Source organism: Balaenoptera borealis, assembly GCF_965194805.1.
Source record: "Balaenoptera borealis genome assembly, chromosome: 1".
Taxonomy (NCBI): domain Eukaryota; kingdom Metazoa; phylum Chordata; class Mammalia; order Artiodactyla; family Balaenopteridae; genus Balaenoptera; species Balaenoptera borealis.
Window position 1 is genome coordinate 35,618,200 of NC_138860.1, and position 19,844 is coordinate 35,638,043.

The following is a 19,844-nucleotide window of genomic DNA, read 5'->3' on the forward strand; positions in this document are numbered from 1 at the left end:
CCTGACCTGACCCCACAGCTGGGAATCATTTGCTTGGGGGTGGGGCAGCCCCCTGACTATATAAGCCTGGACCTAGGTGTCCCAGGCACCCTGGAAGCACAGACACTCCAGTGCTGCTCCCTGCGCACTCCAGCCTGACCCTCCAGCAATCCTTGCAATGAGAGGAAAAGCCACCTGGGAAGCCCTTGCCTGTGGTCCGGAGGAGACTGCCTCTGAGTCTGCAAATGTGCCCACCACAGAGCCCTCTGGAGAAGTGGCAGCACCGAAGTCTACCGGGGAAGAGCCAGCTCCCAAGCCACAGGAGCCTGCCCCTCAGGCACCTGCCCCCGCAGCCTCTAAACCCGCACCTCCAACTGAAGGTGACAAGAGGCGGGGCAGGTGGAGGAGGGAGGCACCTTGGCGGAGAGTGGTGCGGGGAGAGCTTTTGGCTACGAACCTCTTTATCTCCCCCTGCTTCTCCCTCAGATGTCCCCAGTGCCCCGCTGCTGCTGGCTGTGGAGGACGTGAGTGACAGCTCGGTGACTGTGAGCTGGGAACCCCCGGAGAGGCTAGGGAAGCTGGGGCTCCAGGGCTATGTTCTGGAATTCCGCCGAGAGGGAGGTGAGCTATGGGCTAAGCTCTGCATACACCCAGGGGAGGTGGGCTTAGAGGGCAGCAGGGACAAGCCTCCAGACTCTGCAGTTGGGTCAGTCCAAGGGGAGATACAGAAGGAGGGAGAGGAAGCAGTCCGCTCAAGCCACTCACACACAGCTTCTTGCTCCACCAACACACCTCTGAAAGCAGGAGGATGTCCAAACGGCCTTAGGAGGCCCCCTGTCCTCCAGCTCCAGGAAGCCTCTGAGTAACAGAGATAAAAGGGTAGGTGACACTGGGGCACTCCTCTGTGAGAATGAAGGAGGTAGTAAGTCTCAGAGGACCCTGCTTGGGGAGGGCAAGCAGGAGGTGGAGAGCAAAAGAAGCTGAGGGGGAGGGTAAGTTGTAAGAGACAGTGAGGAGAAACAGGGGACGGGTGGCTCTGGCCAAATTCCTCATGCCACCATCCTCTTATCCACCTCCGTGGCAGTCAAGTTCAGCCTGGCCTCTGCCTTTGCCCCTACCTTGCTGTGTGATTTGGCAAATGTGTCCAACCCTCTCTGGGCTTCAGCAAACCCATCTCTGGCCACCACTCAAGGGTTCTAACATCAGGTGTCTTTGATGCCATTTGACAACAAGAAGTCAGGGAGGCAAAGGGAAAATAAGTCCCAGAAAGGGAGGTCAGCTTCCTCAGATCATCAGCGAGAAGGGAAGCCCCACTGAGAAGGGTGCCCACAGCCATGGAGCCAGGACCTTGCACTCTCTTCATTTCTCTCAGCCTTGGAGTGGGTGCCTGTGAATTCCCGGCCCATGATGGTGACCCAGCAGACCGTGCGGAACCTGGTTCTAGGTGACAAGTTCTTCGTACGTGTGGCTGCAGTGAGCTCTGCAGGGGCTGGCCCACCAGCTGTGCTGGACCAGCCTGTCCACATCCAAGAGATCATTGGTAAAGCCTGCTCCCCAGCCCTTCCCAGGCACCTTATCTAATGGATGGAGAAACTGAGGCCAATGGGTAGAGCGAACAGGGCAGTCATTTCCCCCCATCCCACACTCACGTGCACAAGCCACCTGCTATCGCCGTTTTGCCTTAAGACAGTCCCAGGTTCCTCAGCAGCAAGGGGCCTCTAGAGGTCAAAGAGGCCATTTCCCTGAGTGGCCCAGCCCCCAAGCTTCCTGACCTCCAGAACTGAGAGCTCAAGCTCCCCAGGTCACCTGCCTCAGAGTCCCAGTGCTTAGAGTCATTACATTCTTCCTACCTAATCTTAATTCCTTCAGCGGCCATGGAAGCTCATTTTCTGCTCATTTCATATGGCCTGGGTTCCAGATTCTCCCAAACATTTTGGAATAGAGAGGAGTCTTTGCTTGCCTCTTGCTGCACCACGTCCCTAGTGGGAAGAAGATTAACGCCCTGCAAAAGGCCGGTGAAGGTTTCTCCATCCCCAGAGGCCAGTGCTGCACTGGGAACCTGGGAGGCCAGCTGCTGTCCCCTTGCTAAGATTTCTATTTGTAGGGTGCATTAGCCTCAAGCCCTCCCAGGACTGATCAGGTTTCAGTCTGTTAATGGCAGTGAGTCATTTGGTCTGATCCAAGGTCTCTGGGGACAGCCCAGAGCTGCAGGGTGACAAGAGACATAGGCCAGCAGGTGGCCTGAGGCCTTCTCCACATTTCTCCTTGTTCCCCCCTCCTTGTCTTGACCCCATAATTCTGGACAAGGCCTCCAGACAGAGGGGGTTTCACGGCCACAGAAGGGGGTCAAGTTCGGATTCAAGGAAATACTTTTCAACTCTAAGGCCTGAGAGATGTGGGAACCAGGGGGTTGGGAGTGTAGAATTGTAGACTGTTACGGCTTGTCCATCCAAGCCAAGCAGGTCCAAAGGCACCCAGGACTCCCTTGAGATCACCTAGCCTATTTGTGGCAGTCCCAGAACCTGACTCCCACACAGGACAGTTCATGTCTTACCAGGCAGCAGGGAGTCTTTTTCTGGTGGTTTTCAGAACCAGAGGACTTTCCCTTCCTTTGAGTCTGGGTGAGACACGGTCCCACCTGGCAGCTCAATATGGACTCATCGATTCTAGCCTGGGAGTGCCAGGAAGCCCTCCTTGTTGCAGAGTGGGGTTGGTGGGCATCCTGGACCTTCCCTGAGGGCCCAGGGACCTCAGACTCTGAGAGCCTGCAGGGGCCAGGACCCTCTACTTCAAGGCCTAACACGGAAGGAGTCAGCTAGACTCAGCACCCTCTACTCCATTAAAATTCCTCTGGCAGGAGAGAAGGGGATTTCCTGGAGAGAAGAGGGGAGGAGGCTGTGAATAAACAGGGAGCAGCCAGCCAGGCCCCCCTCATGGGCAGGGCAGGGTGGGGACCCTGTCCAGAATCCTCAGCTGCTCAGCTGTCCCTCCTCAGCCACCTGGAGCTGCCAAGCATTCCTGGCCCCCTGCAGCTGCCCCTGGAACATTCCACGCCTGATGCTCCCAGGGCCAAGTGCCTGCACAGCTAATCCTCAGAGACACTGTGTTCCTTCTGTCTCCTCCGTCTCTGCCCTGCGTGCCACTGACCAACTGCTGCCACCTGTTTGCCACTGAGGAGCCTCAGCCACCACCACCCCTACGCCCACCCAGGGGGATAGTGGCAGGGGCTGTTGCAGCTTCCCTTGGAATGCCCTTGCACCTGATTAGGTGATAGTCAGGAAGGTGGTTCTCTACCGTAGCATGGGGCTGAAGTAAAGTGTCAGGAAGGACTTCCCCACCGCAGACTGAAAGGTAGTGGAAGGAGTAAGAGAGAAGGAAGGGGGTAGGTCTGCTCTGGCTTCATTTAAAAAGGGAAATATCCCAATCCTCCCGTATGGCTTGGAGACAGAGCAGTGGGCAAATGGGTCTCACAGGGGCTTCTCTGAAGGCCTGAGCTGTTCAAAGCAGAAGGGCAGAGGGACTGGGAAGACAGTGTTGCCACCCTTCCAGGGAATGCAGGGCCACAGGCGCAGCACATGCTGCCCACCAGGGGGAGCCAGGGAGCCAGTTGGGGCCCATCTGGAGCCCAGGAATACCAGAGCTGCAGGGCAAATCCCAGCCTGGCAGGGTCAGGGCACCAAGGGAGTGCCCGGGATGCCTACCAGTTCACACCGTGGAGGCCCTGCCCTCCTGGAACCTCCTGGCTCTCAAGTCCCCAAGGGCCTCAGGGGATTTGGGTCCCTGGATCTGGGGAGTGAGCTTTGCCCTGTCCACAAGGAGGCAGCCTCAGAGCATACCCAGGAGACCTCCTACCCAGCCAGCAGCCTTCTCCAGTTGTCCCCTACCCCTGCCACAGAAGCCTCCAATCAGCAGCCCCCCTGCTGTGCTAAGCCTAGCCTCTCGCTTTAATGCAGAGGCCCCCAAGATCCGCGTTCCCCGCCACCTTCGTCAGACCTATGTCCGTCAGGTGGGAGAGATGATTAACCTGCAAATCCCCTTCCAGGTGAGTATGCCTCCTGCCCGGGATAAGAACTTGGGTGAAATAAGGGCCCCCGTCTGAGGTGTATTAGAGGAGCCCAGGAAATGTCAGGATCCCCGTGGAGGTCTGCCTGAGACCCACCCACCAAGATGGCCTCATCCTCCCTCTGTTGTACACATGACTCAGTTGTGATTCTCCAGCCGGTGAACAGGACAGGTGGCCCCGGGGCTGGCTGGACATCCGGAGAATGAGGCTGTAGGCAGCACCTGTGGCTCTAGCCTCTGCTACCTGTGCTCGGAAGGGCCAATGGGGCTAGCTCTCCTGGCACAGGGATCCCTGGAGCTGAGTGGGTGTGGGGGTGCTGGCACCTTCTGCGTTCACCTTGAGGGCTCCTCCCTCCCAGGGGAATCCCAAGCCTCAGGCCTCGTGGACCCACAACGGTCATGCCCTGGACAGCCAGCGGGTGAGTGTGCGCACCAGGGACCAGGACTCCATCCTCTTCATCCGCTCAGCCCAGCGCTCCGACTCAGGCTGCTATGAGCTCACCGTGCAGCTGGAAGGCCTGGAGGCCAAGGCAGCCATCGACATCCTGGTGATCGGTATGGGGCCAGGGGAGGCAGGGCTGACTTGCTGGGGACCCAGAGACCTCACCTCCTGCCCCAGAACTGATGGCCAATGGGGTCAGGCCAAGAGAGAGTGATAAGAGCCAGATCTTGGGTGGGGGGATTTTGCAGCAAGCCCAGCCCTCCCCCTCACTCTCTCTCACACCCTGGTCCTACAGAGAAACCTGGATCCCCCAGCAGCATCAGGCTACTGGATGTCTGGGGCTGCAACGCTGCCCTCGAGTGGACACCACCCCAGGACACAGGCAACACAGAGCTCCTGGGCTACACAGTGCAGAAGGCAGACAAAAAGACAGGGGTGAGGCCTGCTAGAGCAGAGTACGGGGAGGAGGAAGGTCTGACTGGGGTTGGGTTTGCGGGGAAAGAAGTGGCCTAGGTGTCTGGGAAGGCCTGTCCACTAAGAGTCCATGGACCGAAGAGCTCTGGTCTGCCCACCACTAACCTGACTCCCTGTGTGGCTTTTGGCAAATCTCTTTCATCTCTGGGTTTCAGTTTCCTCCTGAAGACTTCAAGGGTGGCTCTCTGAGGCCCTTCAAGCTCTAGAGCAGTGCTTCTGGAAATGTAATGTGCATATGAATTACCTGGGAATCTTGCTAAAATGCAGATCTTAATTCAGCGGGTCTGGGGTGGGGACTGAGATCCTGAACTTCTATGAAGTTCTCAGGTGATTCTTACTTTGCAGGACCTCGGGCCACACTTTGACCAGTAAAGTTCTAGAATTCTCTGAGGACCCCAGCAAGGTCACATTCTCCCAGGGGTTCCTTCTCCCAATTTAAAGCCCCTCAGACCCAAAGCTGGATGATTCAGCCTCCCAGGGATGGGGCGTGGAACAAGCCCCTCTGAGGAAGAGGCCACAGGGGGAGCAGGGAGGGGGAGGGCAGGGTGGAGGTGAGGATGACAGGCCCAGGGTCCCTGCAGCAATGGTTCACAGTGCTGGAGCGCTACCACCCGACCACCTGCTCTATCTCCGACCTCATCGTGGGTAACTCTTACTCCTTCCGGGTCTTCTCGGAAAACCTGTGTGGACTCAGTGCCTCGGCGGCCGTCACCAAGGAGCTTGCCCACATCCAGAAGACAGGTGGGTCTGGGTCCAAGACCGGAAACCAAGCTAGGCCTTGCCATGCTGACCCTTCTCCCTGTCTCTGACTTTTCCTTGGTGTGTCAGCAGCCCTCCCTGTGTGCTTCTCATGGGTGTCCACTTGCCAGAGCTTTTGCTGCCCTCTCCACACCCACTCCACAGCTACCCACACGCACACATTCACATGGCGTGACTGTAAAGAAATGGATGTGGTTGATTGATTGTAACAAACACATCAGAGCAAACCCATGCAAATGAGAAACACCCCTTGGGAGGCTGTGCACTTATTCTAAAGATGCCGTATGGCTGCCAACATCATAGCAGTCATTGGGTCTCCTGTGCAGTATCCCAAGGGAGCTACTCTGAAGGGCAATGTGTGTGGATAGGTAGACTGGTGAGTTTGCTAAAAGCAAACTCCCGACCCTAATATAACACCACATAGATGGACAAGAGAGATATGGGTATTTACTGTCTCTATACAGACACATGGCCCTCTTGCGTCAAATGTGAAATTCCAAGCCCTTTCTCCCTGTCACCCTGCGTGCTCCAAGGCCCTCCCCCGTACAGTCTGTGTGGGCTGCAGAAAGCACACTCTTTTAAACACTAGCCTGAACTGCACAGAATTAGGAAGAAATTTTCGTTTAAAAGAAGAAAGCCAGTCAAGTCTCCAAAGACAAACAGAAATGAAATGCAGAATCCCTGGGTTTTTAGACTCCACCCTCAGCCAAGATCATCTCGTCTGTTTGGTTTTGCTGCCCACTCCCCTCTGTCCTCCCCTCTGCGACTCACCCAGCTGTGGTTTTGGCTTTCCTCTGCCTCTTTGAGACATTCTGCCTCTAAGCTCCTGCATGTTGGTTGTGCCTGGCTTCCCAAAGACCCCAGGAGCCTGGGGTCCTGCCATGGGGTTCCAGAGGAGGAGGTAGGGATGAAATGGATTGTCTTCAACCCTTAATTTTCCTCCAGACCACCAGCTCTCTGCTCAGAGAGCCATAGTCATCATGTGACGTTCCATCGCTTAAGCCGCAAACTCACTACATGATATTGGGCAAGTCCCTCATCTATGAAGGGTCTTAGTTTTCCATCTGTCAACTGGGGATGACAAATTTATCCTTGCAAAGGAAGGCTGTGTAGATTAAGTGGGATACCTAAGTGTAAGCTGTAGTGATTTTAAGAAAATGGATGAGGTCAGTCTTAAGAGGTCTCCTCCTGTAACCTCAAATTCACCCTACTTTCTCCCCCCAAACCAGATATTGTTGCCAAACCTAAAAGCTTTGTTGAGCAAGACTTCTCAGAAGCCCCCTCGTTCACCCAGCCCCTGGCTGACCACACCTCCACCCCTGGCTACAGCACGCAGCTCTTCTGCAGTGTCCGAGCATCACCCAAGGTGAGGGGCAGGGCCCTGCTGTGCCCTGGGCAGGGGCACTGGGGTTGAAGGATCTTCCCAGGCATCTTTCCCTAAGCCTGAGGATGGCCTGCGAGAGCCTCGTCCTGGCCCACAAACTTCCCAGCTCTCCTCTGACCTTGCTTCCCCAGCCCAGGATCATCTGGATGAAAAACAAGATGGACATCCAGGGTGACCCCAAATACCGCGCCCTCTCTGAGCAAGGTGTCTGCACCCTGGAGATCCGGAAACCCAGCCCCTTCGATTCTGGGGTCTACACCTGCAAGGCCATCAATGTGCTGGGGGAGGCGTCTGTGGACTGCCGGCTGGAGGTCAAAGGTGAGGGCTTGAAAGGGGTCACTCCTTAGGAACCCTCCAATGGATGGGAGACCAGGAGAAGCCACCTCTTCTCCTGCTGGACTAGACGAGGCTGAGTGCTGAAAATCAAGGCAAGACAGGGGTAGTGAAAATCGAGGTCAGGCTGTCAGAAGGACTTTCCAAGAGGGAGGATGGCTTAACGTGGGTAAAGGAGGCGGTAGAGTCTGCCTCGTAGACAGATGGATCACTGGGGTGAGGGCATGAGACTCATTCACCCCCCCCACCCCCCACTCGGGTCCCCAGCAGACACCCACCCACTCCCTGAGCTCTAACCTTCAGATTTCTCCCAGCCTCAGCCACACACTGAAGAGCCACTGGTGGAGGCTGTGATGAGGAGGAAGGTAAATGGCTGCATGCACTCCCTCTGCTGCCTCTGGGGGTGGAGGCCAGGAGCAGGGGTGGGAGTGAGAAGGGAAGGGGGCAGCCAGCTCTGAGTACAAATCTGCAGTCACAGGCAGCGAACACGCACAGTCCTGGGGGTGTTCCACAGACGCTGCAGGGCAGGGTGATGCTGGTGAGGCCTGGAAGGGATGGGCATTCAGTGGAAGGGATTCAGTGGATGGTCAGAGGACAGGATCTAGTCCTGGCTCTGAATGACCTTAGGCCAGGGCATTCCCTTGGACCTGTTTCTTCAGTCAGAAAAGTAGGGGCAACATCCGTGCCCTGACTGCCCTCCCAGGTGGTTCTGAGGCCCTGGACTAGTGAGGATGTATCCTGGAGCTGCAGTGGGCAGAGCTGAGACCTGGGCTTTGGGCCCGAGGGCCTAAGGGGAAGGAGGCCTGGGAAAGGAAGAGGGGTACTGCTTCGCGCTCCCCATATCACCTCTTCAGCAGGGCACGTATAGCCCAGCTCTGCCTAACGGCAGGGGCTCATGAAACATGTTCTCTGCCAGGTGCTGCAGGCCTGAGGGTTCAGGGCAGCCAGGCCCAGAATCAAGCTCCACGGAGGCCAGAGGTCCCCATCTCCATAGTGATGACTGATGGCTTTGCTCCTTGGTACCTGCCTAGCAGGCCCCAGGCCAGGCTTCCTGGATACAAGGGGCCCTGGAAAGTGCAAAGATTGGAGCGCTCCTGCAGAGAGTTGTACACTGGGTGAGAAGCACTTGAATAAAGGTGTGTGGTGATACAGTACAGGGGCCTCTGTGACAATGAGCATCATCATGATGGGGGCGGCACTGCGTCACCATGAGGGGGGTGTTAAATGTGTCATCATGAGGGGGTCTCCACCTCTGACACCATGAGGAAGGTGCCAGTGGGAGGGAGCTTGCAGTGTCATGGGGGTTTTCCAGATGTGAGATTTTTTAGGATCTCATTTCACATGCAGAGTTTGCTACCCTAAGAGGATAACTATAGGAACAGACACACCCTTCTTTGGAACCCTCCTTGCTCCAAATGCCTCCAAGTCCCCCCTCTCTTCACTTCTCCCCATCCCCCACCATTGCTTTTTCTCTGTTGAGGTTGTTTGTTGCCCTCAGACAGTGGTGGGGTACGTTCTCCATGAGGGTTCACAGTCTTTTATTAGTCAAGTGGCCCGCCCTGGGAGCCAGGGGATATCCCACCTCTGAGAGAGAGAAGGGCCTGGAATCATGTCTGGAGTTGCTATTCACACTTAGAACCTGGCCCCTCATTCTTCTGTATAAGGAGCTTTGGACTTGGCCAGGAGCGGACCCTTCCCCAAGGGTTTAGTCTAAAGGCCTAGACTCTGCAATAGAGCCTCAAAGCCCATGATCACTGTGCTAAGTGTCAGGGGTACTGAGGGTACCTAAATTCTGGTAAGACCTTCCTGCCCATATACCCAGGAGGGTAGTCTCCTCTGGCCTGACCACCCTGTCACACTTCATCCCAGTGTGACCAGAGCAGCCCACTTTCCCTTCTTCATCCACTCCCCAGGCAGGCAGAATCCTCCCAAGAGTTGGCATGTCTGGGGCTCTCCTCTCCATCTGGCTCAGAAGCAACAAAGATGGGTGTCACCTAGGAGGGCACAGGCCCATCACCGAGAGCTGGTGGCCCAGAGGACAGGCAGTTACACACCAAGTCTCCTACTTGGGAGGCTCGGGGAAAGAATGAGGGCTCAACGCTGTCTCCCAGTGGCTGTTTGAGGCCCACACCTACCATTCCACATTAGCTCCAGAGAGCTCGGAGCCCCCACTCAGGTCCAAGGGCTAGTGAAGAATAAAGCAAATACTGGAAATTATTTCTGGACTCGCCCTTTCGGCCTCTCCCAAGTATAACCCTGGAATCCCCAGGGCAAAGGGAGCAGGCACCCTGGCATGCAGCATGGCCAGGAACACAGGCTTCTGGGAGGTGGGGATTGAGGCTCCTTGATTCCTGCCTGTCAGTGGCTCTGGTCACCTTCTGCTACAGAACAGGAGAGAAAACAAGGCCAGGACATCTAGTTTCTGTCCTTCCCTCCATCTTGGCGGGGATATTCTCCTCTCCTTAAGCTTGGTCCCAGGGCTGCACCACTACCACCTAAGACAAGCAGACTCCCCTCCCTGCCTGCCATGGGACCTGAGCTTGCCCTCCTGGCCCACATGGCCCCTTGGCAGTCTCAGTGTCCCCAGGCCCCACTCAGCCTGATGCACTGGGCTGCCTGTGGGTTGGTCAGGCAGGTGGGGAGGCTCAAGCCGCTTTCCTCCTCCCCTCAGGTTACCTGGTTCTTTCCCCATGGGCTGCCCTCCCAAAACTCCTCCAGGACCTCGAGGTGCTGGGCACTCACAGCCCAATGCCCAGTAGGGAAGAGTCAGGGAGACAGGGAGACAAGCGGGACAGTAGGGAGGTGAGGACTGGGCTGAGATGCCGCAGATGTGGGCAGGTGGGAGCAGGAGGTGGAGTCTAGTCATCGGGCCTCTCTTCTGGAGGATCCTCATCAATGGGGGGTGCAGGTTGGCAGCGGAAGTGGTCGTTCCAAATCTTAAGGAAGGTAACCCGAAACTTCTGGATGCGGAAGGCATAGACGATGGGATTCATGGCCGAGTTACCATGTGTGAGGAAGATGGCGATGTACATGAGGAGCCTCGGCTTATGGCAGGAAGGGCAGAAGAGGGTGATGCAGTTAAGGATGTGTAGGGGAAGCCAGCTGAGGGCGAAGAGGAAGAGGATGAGGGCCAGCGACTTGGCGATCTTCAGCTCCTTCCCATAGTACTTCTGTGGATCACCAGAGGATGCGGACACCTTCTTGTTGAGCTGCTTGCGGATCAGGTAGAAGACCTCCAGGTAGATGAGGACCATGAGCAGCAATGGGGGCAGCACCCAGACAAAGAAGTTGAAGTAGACCATATACTCCATGCTGATGACCTTCTCAAACTGGCACTTGATCACGGGCTCACCTACACTGCCATTGGCCAGCCAGGCCCGCTCCACTGCACTCAGGTTGTTCCAGCCGAACATAGGTGTCAAGCCCACCACAAAGGAGAGAATCCAGCAGCCAACGATGGCCACCACAGCCCTTCGGGGAGTCACCACTGTCTTGTACCTGGGGGAGAGGAGGGCAGAGTGTGAGGCCCCCTCCTCAGTTCACCCAGTCCCTGGGGGTCTCTAAGAGGAGGCCCCTGCTCAGCCAGGGCCCAGGAGTGGGGAGGTGGTTGTCTTTGGCTAGAGGGTCAAGTCTTTGGGATCTAAAATTTAGGCCAGAACTTGCAATGCACTGGTTCATGTCTACTTCTGAGGGTGGGAAAAAACATAGAAGAAAACAACAAATGAATTCCTTTAGGAATTTTACTAAAATTACCAAAGTAAAAATTGCTCACATGTGCTTGGCACACCCCCACTGGTGACCTTATCATTGCTTCATGACAGTTCCCGTGGGGTAGAAAAGCACCAGCAGAATGAGTGCCCATTTGACAGCTGAGAAAACTGAGGTTCAGAGTAGTCACGTGTTCTGCCCAAGACCACATGGAGGGTGGCAGCACGTCCTATGCTTCCTAACTGACCACAACAACAAGGTGATTAACAAACCACCCCTCCCCTTGGGCCAGTTGACACACTATAATAAAAAGCCTTCCCACACCCCCTCTTTTTGGCTGTGTCCCATCTCTTCCAGTGCCCCCATCTCCCACCCCCATCCTTACCTCGCCTCCCCTTTCAGTCATGTACAGTGCTTACCTCCTGACGGGTTGATCTCAAGAACCAGCTCTCCACCCCCAAGCTAATTGGGAATTATTCTCAGGAAAGAAAACTGATGTTCATTGAGGACTACATGCAAGGAACTCCCATTTATGCATGCATACATGGGTGTATTCATTCATTTTTGCGTGCTTTCTGTTCCAGGCATTGGTCTCTGTGCTAGGAGTAAGATTAATAATCCCTACCTCTATGCAGCTCACATTTTGGGTGAAGAAATAGATAACACAAAAGTAAGGAAATAAATAAACAAGACAACTAGAGGTTGCGATATGTCCTTTGAAGGAAATAAGCAGGACGATGTCAAGGGGCAGAGCTACCAACCTTTTTCATGCCATGACATACACAGATGATGAAAACATTTGGATGACACAGAAAATGGATGAGGCTGCCCATGGGCCATGACTCTTCCCCCACCCCTGCCCCCAGGGTTGAGGGGATGCCCCTCCGGGGGGGGGCTCCCCACTTCCCTTTAAACCAATCCAGCCAGCAGCCAGAATGTCCTCTGCCCACGCACTGGCCTTGGAGCTAGTGCCAAGGGCGGGGCCCGCCCAACTCTGTGCTGAGGAGCTGGCTCAGCCCAGCAGCTTGCCCAGTTGTTATTTTCCAATGTAGCTTCTGAGATGGATGGAGTGCCCTCCTGAGCATGTGAACAGCTACTGAGACCCACGGGTGTGAAGGCGGAGGCCTCCCTCTGACTCCGTTTTCTTCTGTCCCGTGCCTGTGGAATCTGCGGCATTCTCCTTCACAGCAGTGATTCTTAAGGTCCCTCTCACCCTGGACCAAAGCCCACTGCTCCTTGAAGGCTTTACAGGAGTGGAAAGGGGAATGATTTGAGGGATGGGGGAAACTGGACCCCACCCCCACCCCACCTAGAAAGCAAGCACTAGAAGCGACCTCATTTCCAATCTCATCATTCCAGTGGGGAAACTGAGGCCCCTAGATGACTCCAACACCTTCAGTGTGGTCCCCCATCCCCTACTCTGTAATCATAGGGTCCTTGTGTCCCCAAAGCTCCAAGGGGCCTTGGAATCTGTCCAGTTTGCTTCTGCCTTCCTGAAGTTTTCTTAGATCTAATCCTTGCTCTCTTGCTGTAACTAAAGCCTATTTCCACCTCTTGAAGCCCCAGCAGGATAGCCAGCCTGGTGCATACTTTGGAGTCAGAGATCCATATCTGGGCCCCAGGTCTGTAACTTACTAGGTCAGTTCTTCCTCTGTAAAGTGAGACTGTGGGAACCACTTCAGATGAGCTAACATATGTGAAATGCTCTGTAAGCACGCCACCAACATTCCTGTGCCTGAGCTCCTAACCCTCCAAGCCCCTGAAAACACACGCACCTGAGAAACCCTGCTATCTCTAGATGCTCAGCAAACACAGCCTAATGGCTCTGTAAACGTCTGGCTCAAGGTTTGTTTCTGATGAGCTTAAAGTGCTTCCCACATGTCCTATAGTGAAAGAAGCTCTGGGCAAGTCTATGGGGTGAGGCTAAAGGAGCGCAGGTCATTCTATCAAAAGAGAAAAAAGGCTAAGGTACTCTGCCACAGCTGTCACAGGCAGGGGGGCAGGTCCCTGTGGTGAGCCTCAGCAGAGCCCAATGGAGCTGCAGCTGCAGAAGGAAGGATGTGGGCCAGGCACCCCCTATCACAGCCCATCACAGCTATGATTTACATCATATTTATCATTTACAAAGCCCTTTTACATTCATGTCCCAGGTAATCCCCGTAACCACCCTGTGAGGTGAGTACAGCGCATAATGGAATCCCCATTTTACAGATTAGGAACTCGAGGTCCAGAAATGGGCAACGACTTGCCCACATCTCCTGACTCCAAGACCAGCTCTCCTCAGGGCACCAGGCTGACTGTGGGTTGTTTAGATGTGGATGACTGGCAGATTGGGAACGTCCCTTTCCTACAAGCTTTAAAATGGGAATGTCTAGACCCTATTCAAAGGTGGTACCACCCAGAGAAAGGGGGGTAGACAAAGTGACCTCTGGTATTGCCGTCCAGCCTGAGGAATAGGGGAGGGGGTATCTCGCCCAGGACCCACATCTGGGCAGTGATGACCCACCAAGAGAGGAGGTGAATTCTGACAGTGTCCCAGGTGACAGAGAAGGAGGAGGTAACTTCTAGCTAGAGAGGTGCCCGCCCTTTCTCTTCCCCTCACCCTTCCCAACTGCCTGGAGCCCCGGGGTTAAAGCTTTCCTGGGGTTCCTCCGGGCCAGGTCCCAGCAGACCCTGCAGCTTAGGGTATCAGTTCTCATCTGTTTTTCTTGCTATTTTCTCCATGGTGGGAAAGGGCTGGACCCAGGACCTTGGCTGAGGTAGGGCAGGCTCTCACAGGAAGGGCTGCCTCTCAGAGCTGGGAGAAAAACTTACCTCTCCCTACATGTGGGAAAGAGAAGCAGAGGCTGCAAGTCCTAGGGTGCACATGGGGTGGGGCATGCTGAATGTGCCACAAACACTTGTCCCACCAAGTCATGGTCCAAGGCCTCATAACCCCCAACTTTATAGACAGCCCTGTGAGAGCTAGCCAGAGAGATGGCTGCCCTCAGGAGTGTGCAGTCTCAGACAGACAAAGAGGAAGCAACAGAATGGAGGCACTGGAACACCAAGTGGAGCCCTGTCCACAGGCAAGCAGGGCAGGCAGCTCCTTAAAGATGTCGTTGAAGAAACCAGGGAGAGCCCTGCCCCCTCCTGTAGCTCCCACACAGTGCATAAAATCCCCCCATTGGTGAGGTGTTCCTTTGGGTTAAGAATCACCCTGTGTGTTATTTTTAAAGCCAAGATAACACTGACTCCATAGTATGAATTACTTTGTCAGTATCTTCTTATTGATGATGAGAAAAATGAAAAAACTGGGTACCTAGAGTAGTTGGGGTGGCAGAGACTCCAAGAGGAAAAGGGACAGCTTAAGGAAAGAGGTAGAAGAGTCTCCTGTTGCCAAGAGCTGGCCTAGCTGAACAGACAAGTATTTCATAATATAGCTGCTGCAAGAATAAGTAAGTGTGGTTTACAGGTCAAAATTAGGGAAGGAGGGCTACGAATCCTGTACCCAAATAGGGAAAGGCAGAGGAAGCCTTTGCTACTTCCCTGGACACCCTGGCAGGGCTGCCATAGGAGAGGAGGAGGTTCTGGAGGCTAAGGGAGGGGGATGTTCAAAAATAATCGTTAACTGATTGACAGTAATAATAACAATGCTAATAAAAGCTAACATTTATTGATGCTTTTCACGTGCTGGCACCAACTTTATAGACAGCCCTGTGACTTAGGCATTATGATGATTATTATTCTCATTTTCTAATCGCAGTAACTGAGATTCAGATTATGAAACATGTCCAAGGTCACTCAGTGAGTAAGAGGTAGAGATGGAATTTCTAAGACTGAGATTTGTCCTAGTCCAAAGCCCATGATGGACCCCAGCTCTGCCACTCTGGGAAGATGGAGGACAAGGGGGGCTCAGAGGGTGGAGGTCCAGTACAGAAGAAGGGAGTCATGGTGGATCTCCCCTGCTTCAGGTAACCCCCGGACTGGGCAGCTCTGAAGATGACAGCAGGCCTGCCTGGGAGCCTCCCTCCTCCCTCGAAGTCCAGCCCCTTTGTAGCCCTCAGACTGGTCTGTTCATGATCTGCTCAGCTGTTTAGTCGTCAGTGCTGGGGCAAGTAGACAGCTGAGGCACCCTCCCTTTCATTCATTAAACAGATATTCATGGAGGGCTTTTAGGTGCCAGGTTACAAGTGCCGGGTTCAGGAATATCAAAGAGAACAGGCTTTCAGGAAAGTAACATTCTAGAGGCAGGGGATAAACCAATAAACAGATCGTTTGAGACCTACCAAGTTAAAGAAATAGGACACCCTGAGAGCCAGTGGCTGGGCATAGAGTGCTGCTGACTTAGGTTGTGTGCGTGCTCAGGACAGCCTCTCTGGGGAGGAGACACTGAGCCGAGAGGGATATGATCACCAAGGGCAACCAGCCATGAGGTACCAGCAGGCAAAGTCCTGAGGCCTGAGTGGCTCAGGGAGCAGAGCAGCTAGTGGGGGCTTCCCGAGAGTGAAGGCAAGGGCCAGGGCGGGCTAGTCACAGATGTGGTCTGGGACGGCCACCTGGGCTGGGCAGGTCACACGAAAGGTTCCAAGGTTTTATTCTTGTGCAGGGAAAGCCATTGTAAGCAAAGGAGTAATATCTAATTTCTGTTTTTAAAAGATACTTCGGGCTGCAGTGTGGAGAGTGTGTTGTGTGCAGCAGGGAAAGCAAGAACACCATGGGGAACGTATTTCAGCCATCCAGGTAATAGGCGAGGTGGTGAGCTCTCGTGGGTGGCAGTGGGGAGTGGGGAGGAGTGCCTGGCTGTCTGATGTGTTTGGGAACAGAGCCAACAGGACCTGTTGCTGAGTTTGGGTGTCCAGGTGAGAGAAAGCACCATCAGGATGACTCTCATGTTTTGATCCCGACCACTGAAGGGAGAGTGGGGCCATTCCCTGACCCTGACCCTGACCCCTCTCTGGCCAGGGGCCCTTCCCCTACTCCCAATCCTGTTGCACTCACTCAGGAAGTCCAGACCACACTGCTGGACACTTCTTTGTGTGCACCTCCCACCTGGGGCCTTTGCACTTCCTGCTCACCTCCCTGAGAGGGCTGGGAAGGCTCCTTCCCCCACATCCAGATCTCAGCTTAGATGTCACCTCCTCAGAGGAGATTCCCTGACCACCCTGCAAAAGAAGCCCGTCACTCTGTAGCCTTCCGCCGTTTTTAATTCTCTTGATAGAGCTTATCACTTCTTGACTCTCTGAATCCATTCATCTACCCCCCCCAACTGCTTCCTCTCTCGATTAGATATAGATATAAATATGTAGGTGTTTAGGAATTTATTATCTGTTTCTCTACAGTGGAATGTAACTCCATTAGGACAGAGATTCATTTTGCAAGTTCACCAACTGCGTTCCTAGTACCTAGAAAAGCGCTCAATAATTATTTGTTGAATGAATGAGTAAATAGACGTAAAAATGGATAATGAATCCACATATCCATTCATTCAATCATTTATGATTTATTCAATGAAAATACATTTTATTCAATGATAAATAAATGATAAATAAATTAAAATGATAAATTAAAAAAAATTATTCGATCATTCATGATTAATTGAGGACCTACCATGTGAGTACCTGTCAGGGAACCACAGATAAGGATTAAATGGTAGGTGCTCAATTAGAGACAGTCAGATTAGAAAGGCATAGCTGAAGTCTTAGAAGCAATTACAGTGCCCTGGATGGAAAAAATCTTTCCCTTGTTCATTCCCCACTGGGCTAGAAGCTGTGGGGATCTGCTGCTAAGTCAGATAACTACTGGTCCCCTGCTTAAGCCCTGTGACATAAGGTTGCTCTGATGAGGGTCTCTTATGAGAGGTATGAGCGAGTGCCACCAGGCCACCAGCCAGCCTCCAGCACATCTATGGCAGCCCTGAGCCCCAGCTCTGTCCCTGCATACTGTGAGACCAGCAGAGGCTACCCCGGCCAGAACTAGCCTCCCCAGAGTCTTCCAGAGGAGCAGCATTTCCATCTCAAGCTAAACCCCAGCAGGAGCCATGAGCCTGCCTGAGCTCTCCATTGGTCCTTTGCTTCATGAAGAAGCCCCTTTCATAGGTGGGATCAAATCCAGTTGGAGGCCTGACTGCACAGAGGGGTGTCCTCTGTCTGCCTACAGCCTCACAGGAGGGCTCTTCCTGAACACCACTGGGGACTGACTTTTAGGCTGACTCTGAGAACATGAACAATAAGCCTCCTTAAAACAGGAAAAGCTCAGAATGCCATCAGGTGGTGAACAGTCCAGGGGACCTAGGCAGGAAAGATGCATTTGACAGAGAAAAGAGAAGGGGGGTGGGCGGCATAGAGATACGCAAAAACTCTCTTTGGTGGACCAAGAACTGACCAACGGAGGAAGGTGTTCAGATAAGCTGCTCCATCACTGTACAAACAAGACTGGAGAGTGCTGGTCCTGAAGCTGTATGTCCTCAGCTTCCCCTCCTTGCCCTGCCCTGCTCTGAGTCGCGGGGGAGGGCGGCTGACCCTTGCAGGCTGCATTTCCCAAGCTCCTGGGTCACTGGGTTCATGGAAGGCATTGGAGTGCTGGAGGGAGGAGGTGGAAGGATATTTCCACCCCCCTCTCTCTGACACAGATGGGTCTCAGGCAGCGGTTACATCTCTTCCTTGGCTCTACCTCCCACCAGCCAGGCCCTCTATGGTTTCAGCTTCCACTAGCCCCCTGTAGCCCCTGGGCTCCAGGACCACCTCCTTCCTTTGCCCTTTAGTCTAGGGGTAGCTTCCTGTTGTTGCTAATGTCTGAGTTACATCACTATCCCCTATTTGACTTCTTAGATTCTTCATCACCTGTGTGACCAATTCCTGGCATTAAAAGCCCTCAGGTGTAAACACCTAAGCGACTTCCACGTTTCTGGTTAGATCCCAATGGTTCAGGAGTGAAGCTGGAGCAGGAAAAATTGAATGTAGTTATCACAAAGAACTCCCTCCTCGAGGGATGAGAGGACTGGCCAGACTCTTAATAAATATGTGTTGACTCAGAAGAAGAGAGAGAGAATCCACAGGATGGGTTTGGAAAAGGCTAAACATGGCTCTGTTTGAGGGCAGGGGTGATGAAGTGTCCTGTCAACTGCTGAGACCAGGGCAGGGTCCTCAGGCCTGGCTGTCCCTGTTTCTTGTCACCAAGGCACTGGGCATGCGGCTGGGTAGGGGATTGGAGCATGTCTGCATCTTTCTGCAATGTGCAGTTTGGATAGTCTGGGACTGAATCCTCCATCTTCCCTTCCCACTTTCTTGCCTTGTGAGAAGGAGTGATATTCCACAGCTCTGGTGACCTCCTTCCTTGCCTCCCTCCTTATCATTGATCTCAGCTAGTTGTAACTGGAAACTTGGATCTCAAGACCAGGGAAGTAAGGCTTTAGGACTATAAACCACTTCCTTCAGAGAAATTCTCCCTCTCAAAGGAAACAGGAAACCGGATACAATCAAAGGCACTGGGCACACTCCAGGGGCCAAATATTAAACGGTAACATTCCCCGGGGGAGTCTGGATCAGGGACCCTGGGGAGGGACCTGGATGTCTGGGTCCTAATAATCCTGCCTTGAATCTTGCTTGCTTCAGGACCTGTGGCGTCACCCACCAACTCTAAATATCAGTGTCACCAATCCCTGAAAGGGGGATCCATTGGACACCCTCAAGGCTAGTTTGCAGAACTATAGAGAGCGGGCCCAGACACTGAACTCCTTGAAAGAACAGAGCTGGATAAATTAGTTAGGCTAGTAGTGTAATGGGCCTTGGAAATAACTCCTGGTCACGTTCTGAGGACAAACAACTCAACAGCCTGGTGGGAAAAACAATTATGTCTATGTATGTGACCCAGTAGCATCCTCTATTCTGAACGTCCTCTCTTCTCCCTGCTTCAGATTCAGAGCCCCTTCCTTGAATCTGGGAGTGAGCAGAAAAAACATAGCCCCTGACCTAAAGGAGTTCTCCATCTGATGGGGAAGTTACAGCCCCTGAGCAGAGGGAGTGCCGAGTCTGATGGGAGAGCAGCCCAGGCTAAATAAAACATACAAGGCCAAAGTTCCTGGCATCAACCCCAGACTCAAAGGTGGCACAGGTAACTGACATTGCAAGTTCTACCTCAGGCCTGTGTGACTGTGATGAAGCCCCTCTCCTCTCTGGTTGCATCCTCTCATCCTTACAAAGAGGGGTTGGGATTTGTTCAGTGCACCTGATCCAGAGGAGGCTGCAGGGGGTAGTGTAGGGAGGGAGGTTCTCAGGTTTGGGGAAGGCATATTTTCAAAGTATACTTGCCTACAATCCCCAACCCTTTCCCGCAGTCCGGGGCATATCAGAATGTCCCCACACAGGCAATGGGAGGCCCAGGGACTGCACTTTGACATAATCCCCTAGGTAATTTTGAGATGCAGCCACCTCCTCCCCAGCCCCAGTCCTCTAACTCCTGAGACCAGTGCAGCCCCACATCCCAGTGACAGGGTGGTCTTCAGGGAGGAGGGTGTCTGACCTGAACTGTAAACTCAGGACAACTGGACCCAGACCTCAGCATTCCTGGCCATTTCCTGCTCTGAGGTTTGATTCTCTCCAGCTCTTGGGGTAAGGCCAGGATGGTGAAAATACCAAGGCCAAATTACCCCACCTGCTGTGGTAGACTTTCTGACTCATTCAGCGGTATGGAAAAAAATTATCCTGTCTGCATATGGATTTAATG

The 19,844-nt window shown here is 53.7% G+C and overlaps 2 protein-coding genes across 10 annotated transcripts in view; one reads left to right on the forward strand and one right to left on the reverse strand.

The window, feature by feature from the left end:
* Window positions 1–71: 71 nt before the first annotated feature.
* MYBPH (myosin binding protein H) lies at window positions 72–8,587 on the forward strand. 2 transcript variants are annotated; one of them, XM_082391418.1, is made up of 11 exons: window positions 72–359; window positions 466–600; window positions 1,352–1,519; window positions 3,933–4,021; window positions 4,401–4,596; window positions 4,779–4,918; window positions 5,539–5,698; window positions 6,946–7,082; window positions 7,232–7,418; window positions 7,748–7,798; window positions 8,350–8,587. In XM_082391418.1, the coding sequence occupies exons 1-10, from the start codon at window positions 158–160 to the stop codon at window positions 7,762–7,764; spliced, it is 1,431 nt and encodes a 476-aa protein (XP_082247544.1). In that variant the 5' UTR covers window positions 72–157; the 3' UTR covers window positions 7,765–7,798; window positions 8,350–8,587. The 2 variants fall into 2 exon arrangements, with proteins under 2 accessions (XP_082247544.1, XP_082247545.1); XM_082391419.1 differs by lacking the exon at window positions 1,352–1,519.
* A 367-nt stretch (window positions 8,588–8,954) lies between these two features.
* The window catches only part of ADORA1 (adenosine A1 receptor), a 34,999-nt gene continuing 24,109 nt past the window's right edge, over window positions 8,955–19,844 (reverse strand). For all 8 annotated transcript variants that reach the window (XM_082391466.1, XM_082391461.1, XM_082391464.1 and 5 more), the window contains one exon: window positions 8,955–10,931. In XM_082391466.1, the coding sequence (XP_082247592.1) occupies window positions 10,292–10,846 (555 nt within the window). In that variant the 5' untranslated portion in view covers window positions 10,847–10,931 and the 3' untranslated portion in view covers window positions 8,955–10,291. The remainder of the gene's footprint in view (window positions 10,932–19,844) is intronic.